We start from the raw sequence: 7,275 nt of genomic DNA, 5'->3' as shown, positions 1-7,275 counted from the left end.
CCTCCACCCACCTCTACACCCACCGCTTCACCGACCTCTACACCCACCGCTTCACCGACCTCTACACCCACCGCTTCACCGACCTCTACACCCACCTCTACACCCACCTCTACACCCACCGCTCCACCCACCTCTACACCCACCGCTCCACCCACTGCTCCACCCTTCTATACACCCACTGCTCCTCCCTTCTCTACACCCACTGCTCCACCCTTCTCTACACCCACTGCTCCACCCTTCTCTACACCCACTGCTCCACCCTTCTCTACACCCACTGCTCCACCCTTCTCCACACCCACTGCTCCACCCACCTTCACACCTACCCCTAAACCCACCTTCACCCCCGCCGCTCCACCCACCTCCACACCCGCCGCTTCACCCACCTCCACACCCACCGCTCCACCCACCTCCACACCCACCGCTCCACCCACCTCCACACCCACCGCTCCAACCACTGCTCCACCCACCCCTCCACCCAACTCCATACCCACCGCTCCACCCACTCCTCCACACCCACCCCTCCACCCACCTCCACACCTACGCCTTCACCCACCTTCACACCTACCCCTCCACCCACCTTCACCCCCACCCCTCCACCCACCTCTACACCCACCGCTCCACCCACCTCTACACCCACCACTCCACCCACTCCTCCACACCCACCCCTCCACCCACCTCCACACCCACACCTACCCCTACACCCATCTTCGCACCCACTCCTCCACCTACCCCCACCTCTTCACTCACCCCTCCACCCACCTCCACACCCACCCCTCCACCCACCTCCACACCCACCCCTCCACCCACCCCACCAACCACAACTGAAACCCATATCTGTGTGTCCGTCACAATGGCTGCCTGTCTCTCATGTCTGTCCTCGCAGAGCCCGGAGTTCATCTTCATGCTTAGCAGTAAGGCCGGAGGTTGCGGTCTGAATCTCATTGGAGCCAATCGATTGGTCATGTTTGACCCGGACTGGAACCCGGCCAATGATGAGCAGGCCATGGCGCGTGTGTGGCGGGATGGGCAGAAGAAGACCTGCTATATCTACCGCTTGCTCTCGGTGATTGCCTCTACTTCATATCAGTCTGTTGGGGCAGTTTTCGGATATTTGGGTGGAGCTGATTCTGAGAGATACATAGTAGGGGGCGTGTCAGAAGGGGTGTAAAATGAGGTTCTGAGGGCCCCCCAAAAGAATAGTGGGTTGGAGGGGGGGCAGCACATTGTATTCTATACAGTCTCCAGCCAGCCCAGCATAACTCCTCCCACTCCCAGCATGCCTCAAGGTTTTGATAGTGTCAGGAGGATGGAAGTCTTTGCTTTGCTGAGAGAAGTCCAACCAAGTTTCAGCAGCCTCTCCTCAGCCCAGCTCTGGGGTGCCGTACCCGGACCGCCATGAACTGGACATAAAATGTGACCCCTATGCACTGCATGGTGGCACTTTCCAGAACTTTTCCACAGAGCACTATCCAAGTCCAGGGCTGTAGCATTGCCATGGGTGTGACCCAGACCTTTGAGTAAGGATGTTGCCTCATTTTTCCACCATTGGGCATTTTTCAGTTTCTGGCCACCACTGGATTCAGAGCAGTTAACGCCGAGGGACTGAGAGCTGAAGTCATCCAATGTGTGCAGCGCTATCTTTCCCACCACTCACCGTAGGGGAACCATCATCTTGAGTCTTTGTCTGTTCCTGTTGCCGACCTCTAGTGTCCTGCTCACCACTGGTCACTGAGCCTCATCGCCACCAGCTGCTAGGTTTATGGGTTGAGGCCTTGCCTCTCACTTCTCTAGGCAGAGGAAACCTCTCTGCACAGAGGGGACAGTGCCAATGCTATGGGCCACCTCAGCCCATACTCCCTTAGAGGTTCTGAAAGAATCTATGCCTGTAATCTGCAAACCGATTCCCCTAGTTATAGGATTGTCATCATTGGAGTCTTCGTCTGCTCCATCGGGTGGGGCCAAATTCCCTCCTGTTTCGTATGAAAGTGCTCCAGCACCTTGCCCTGTAAAGTCTGCATCTGACCTTCTTGAGTCCTTACAACAGGTTGGGCCATTGGTCCCTCTGGCCATATCTGACTGATTGGGAGTCCCAGCAGTCTACCTCTGAACAGGCAAGAAATGAGATCAGAGTCCCTGCCCAGGCATATCCCCTCCCAGCTCCGTGAAGCCTCGGTTTTAGTCTGGGAACTTAGATTCTACTTCTCCTGGCCTGTTCTTTATATCGGTTTCAAGGCAGAGGTGGACCCTATCCAGATTGGTCACTATGGCCAGTAGGCTGACTGTATCCAGACCCCATATACAAGAGGAGGGACGACCTGTAATGTCTGTCGTTTGGCACTAGATCCTGTGGGTAGTGACCTCCGGTGTACTGGTTACCTGTGATCTTGCTGGCATGGTGCTCTTCCCTGGAGGGGAGTTGACTCCTTTACAGCTTTGTGGGGCATGCCTGCAGTGGTGGGTGAAGTTTTGGCCTACAGCATGGCCATGCCTTCACATCCACAAAAAGAGTGGTTTATTGCAGCCCTGGAAAGACTACTGTCCCAAGGGTCATCACACTTGTGTCAGGAAAGGGGTGGTCTCCAGGCTTTCACTCCAACCTGGTTAAAGTTTCCAAGCCAAATAGAGACAACCGGCCTATTCTCACCCTCAAGGATCTTAAGTTTCTAAAGATACATAAATCCAGAATGGAGTCCTCCCAGTTAGCTATTGCTTCACTTCATCAGGGGAGCTTCCAGGCACCAGTAGAGATAAAAGTTGCTTAACTAGCTTAACCAGCGCTGAGCGAATTATTGGCGCTTTATAAATACTGTATAATAATAATAATAATAACTACACATCCTGATTTTCTGGCCTCATCGTTGATTTCTGGGTTTTGTGGTGGACGATCGTCACTACCAGTTTGTAATGTTACCCCTTGGCCTGTCCACTGCTCCCAGGGTGCTGGCTCCGGTTCTGTCATTGTTGAGAACCCGAAGGATTCCAACTTTGGAATACTTTGTCTACTGCACCTTTGAGCACAATGACATCTGTGTTCAGATAGGGGTACGAGTCCTAGAGAGGTTTGGCCAAGCGCTGAACCTTCAGAAGTCAGCCTTTGTTCCAAACCAAAGCCTGGAATATTTGGGTTTAGTCCTGGATACATCTCAGACATGGCTACTGCTTCAGCAGGAAGAGCGCCTCTCTCTGAGCCCAGGTGAAGGCAGCTGGAAGGTCACTTGATTTGGATATGTATGATCACTGTTCACTTGGAGGGGTTTGCAGAGATGTGGATCTCTGGCTTCCAGATTCAGTAACACACTGGAAAGGTTCCTGATCCGGAGATCCTCAGGTGTTTGCGGTAGATGGTCTGTTTGGGATCAGTTTTCTCCAGTCTCTGCCTTCCCTCTACCTCAACTCTCTTGTTTGTTATGCAGAATATGAATGGAGGGCATTCTGGGAATTCTAGTAGAACCCACTGAGCCAAGAAGAACATGGTATCCATGTCATATACATGCTGTGCACAATCGTTCGGCAAGTGAGAGTTTTGGCCGAATCATCATATTTATGTATATTGTCCAATTCCAAGCTGTATAAACTTGAATGCTTAATTGATGTATTCATATCAGGTGATGTGTATTGGTGCAATGATGGTGGGTGTGGCCTAAGGAGATCAACACCCTATTACAAGGTGTGCATCATTATTATTCTGTATAATTAATACCAACCCATACCAGAACCCCACCCCCACCTTGCTGGCCTTTGAGTCAAAGTGGAGCTTTGTGTCCATAACTGATCCATCCACAGGCCCATCCATCTGGTCCGTCAAGAGTCACTCTCATCTCATCCATCCATAAAACCTTTGGAAAACCTTACTTCAGATATTTCTTGGCCCAGTCTTGACGTTTCATCTCCTGTGTCTTGGTCAGTGGTGGTCGGGTTTCATCCTTCCTTACCTTGGTTATGTCTCTGAGCTCTGAACACCTTGTACTTCTGGTAGGACTCCAGGTAGGTGGCTGTTCTGGAATATGACAGCACTGGAGGTAGCTTCAAGTTTGACTGCGCAAATCTTTGGTGATTAGATTGCGTCTTTTTATCTTTCTACCGTTGACTATTTGATGGTTCTGTGACCACGCCCCAATATCTTCTCTATTTCAAGAGTGCCGCATCCCTCTGAAAGACTTTGTGCAATTTGTGACTTTTCAGAGTCGGTTAAGTATTTTGCCCGAGGAAAAGAAGCTGCCTGATAATTATGTGCACCTTGATGTAGGGTGTTGATCTCCTTAGGCCACACCCTCCCATTACACAAATACACATCAACTGATCTGCTTACATCCAATAAACATTCAAGTCTATACAGCTTGGAGTTGGACAATGTGCAGAAAACTGAGGATTTGGTGAAATACTCGCCTAATAATTGTGCACACAATGTACAAATTCATGTCTTGGCAGATGAGCCGTGGACTCTTCCAGATGGGCCAGATTTGTGTTCTCAGGTTTTCTTCTCCCATCCCGTTTTACAGTCACTGGCTTTGTTGGCGTAGCTGGTGAAGCCCAAATCCCGAGGGATGAGGATGTTTCTGACTGTCATCCTTACCCTCCACAAGTCATGAAAGTCGACTTCTAGGAAGTTGTACCATTGTACATGGAAGGCTTATTTCACTTGGCCTGAAATCCCATACTTTCCTCCTCAACAGTATGTCGGGGGTGTATTCTGGCTTTCCTCCAGTCTGATTGGAGATGTCTTTGGCCTTGACTACCATCAAAGGACAAATCTCCACAAATCTTTTTCAGATACTGATTGCTTCCCATTCCTTAGGGAGAAAGGTGCTTTCCCGTTTGGGGAATGTTGGGCATGTTGGCCTTGTTGCCCCTCCTATTCAGTGTTTTGGGACATCCCATGTACAGCGGTAACTCCTCTGTGTCCTGAGATGTACAATTACATGGGGATTTGGGGTCCATCACAGGACACAGAGATCCCACCATCCCCTCCTGTATGGTTCCTCATTGGATCAGCTGGGAGGGATTATACTGGGTAGAGACCTCTGTGTTTCCAATCGCCTGAACCCAAATAGTGATGAATATCTCTGTTCTCTGATGTAATACCAGAAAAAATGGTTACAGGCCAACCAAAAACCCTAAATCTTCTGAGAGTCCACCGCGGGACATCGGTCTCCTCCTCTTCTTATCATTCTCTTTGTACAGATTGAGGCATGCTGGGTAGAGGAGGGTTATACAGGGGCTGGTTTATAATTTCTGTTTGACAATATCTGCTCTTCCTGTAGGCGGCGGTATAACCCGACTGTACCTGAATCATTGTGTCCCTCTATGGGCTCCCAGGACAGCATTAGTGTCAGTTATTTTCAGTCCAGTGAGATTACACCAGGAGAAGGATCCTTTAGTGTCAGTTATTTTCAGTCCAGTGAGATTACACCAGGAGAAGGATCTCTTAGTGTCAGTTATTTTCAATGAAATATAGAAATTGCAGCCGCATGACCATCCTTGTGACTGGAGCCAATAGTGGAGGAGGATGAGAGCCGGCTGGTTGGTGATCTTCATGCAGCTCCACCTACACATGGCTTGTCTTCTCTTTTAGACTGGAACCATTGAGGAGAAGATCTTCCAGCGTCAGACACACAAGAAAGCTTTGAGTAGCTGCGTGGTGGACGAAGAGCAGGACGTGGAGAGACATTTCTCTGTCGGAGAACTGAAGGAACTCTTCACACTGAACGAGGAGATGACGAGCGACACTCATGACAAGTGAGTCCAGGGTCACTCTGTACTTATAGCTGAGGGGGGGCAGTCTGTACTTCATTTAGAGTGGGGTGGGGATTTTACTGGGTTGTCCTGTGTTTGTCCCTGTGATGGGGGATCATATCCCCCTGCCGGCAATCCTGGTAGTTGGGAGAAGTATGGAGGCCACCATTACTTAGCTTCTGAAAATGCTGATTTCCTGGCTATTGGGTCAATCCTCTGGTATCATTTTCAGTTACTGTAGTAGAAGAAGCATGCAGCCAATGAAGTCTGAACTGATCAGCTTTCTTTCTGGGTCAATGACACAAAGCCAGAGCATGAGCATGGCAGCCAAGAGGAGGTCAGCACTGGCAGCCAGGACAGGTTCCCCCTAATTGGGAAGATGGTTATTTGTAGGGTTTGTGTCTTCATATACATTTGGTGTTCTCTGATTGGTCGATGCAGGTTCCGGTGTCGCCGCTGTGTGAACGGACGTCAGGTACGGCCGCCCCCCGATGGCACAGACTGCACCTCAGACTTATCTCAGTGGAATCACTGCGCAGACAAGCGTGGCCTGCAGGATACCGTCTTGGTGGAGGCATGGGATGCTGCTGTGACCTTCACATTTCACCATCGCTCACACAAGGAGCAGAGAGGGGTTGTATAGCTCTGCTGGGGACTGGAGGGGTTAGATCTGGGGTGCCTCAGCCGGGGACTGGAAGGGCCAGATCTGGGGTGCCTCAGCCGGGGACTGGAAGGGCCAGATCTGGGGTGCCTCAGCCGGGGACTGGAAGGGCCAGATCTGGGGTGCCTCAGCCAGGGACTGCAAGGGCGAGATCTGGGGACTTGGAGGGATGAGATCCGGGGACTTGGTGGTACGAGATCCGGGGTGCCTCAGCCGGGGACTGGAGGGATGAGATCCGGGGTGCCTCAGCCGGGGACTGGAGGGATGAGATCCGGGGTGCCTCAGCCGGGGACTGGAGGGATGAGATCCGGGGTGCTTCAGCCGGGGACTGGAGGGATGAGATCCGGGGTGCCTCAGCCGGGGACTGGAGAGGCAAGATCCGGGGACTTGGAGGGATGAGATTTAGGGGCCTCAGCCGGGGACTGGAGGGGCGAGATCTGTGGACTTGGAGGGGTGAGATCCAGGGTGCCTCGGGGTCCTTCTGGGATCTGAAGAAGTTTTCACTATCATGGGGTAATGGCTGCAAATCAGAGGCTGGGAGAGCGTTGGGCTACAATCTGCTGCCACCTGCTGGACACAGCCCAGAAATATCCCCAGGGGTTCTGCTGCCACCTGCTGGACACAGCCCAGAAATATCCCCAGGGGTTCTGCTGCCACCTGCTGGACACAGCCCAGAAATATCCCCAGGGGTTCTGCTGCCACCTGCTGGACACAGCCCAGAAATATCCCCAGGGGTTCTGCTGCCACCTGCTGGACACAGCCCAGAAATATCCCCAGGGTCAGCGCTGGTCGCTGGTCTGAGTATAGGAAGTCCTGACACCAAGCGCTCCATCCGTGGCCTGAAGACACCACATGGTCACATATCTTCCATTGTACAAGAC

The 7,275-nt window shown here is 51.8% G+C and overlaps 1 protein-coding gene across 1 annotated transcript; it reads left to right on the top strand.

Annotated features, from left to right (window-relative positions):
* Positions 1–803: 803 nt before the first annotated feature.
* On the top strand, positions 804–7,275 carry LOC149427613 (DNA repair and recombination protein RAD54-like). The gene is made up of 3 exons (XM_089667853.1): positions 804–1,063; positions 5,573–5,736; positions 6,175–7,275. Exons 1-3 carry the CDS (start codon positions 851–853, stop codon positions 6,374–6,376), a joined length of 579 nt encoding a protein of 192 aa, XP_089523979.1. The 5' UTR covers positions 804–850; the 3' UTR covers positions 6,377–7,275.

This window comes from Staurois parvus, unplaced genomic scaffold (genome assembly GCF_062004578.1).
Source record: "Staurois parvus isolate SC_StPar_1 unplaced genomic scaffold, SC_StPar_1.0 ptg003622l, whole genome shotgun sequence".
NCBI classification, from domain to species: Eukaryota; Metazoa; Chordata; class Amphibia; order Anura; family Ranidae; genus Staurois; species Staurois parvus.
The sequence above is the reverse complement of the archived record's forward strand: the minus strand, read 5'-3'. Positions and strand labels throughout refer to the sequence as shown.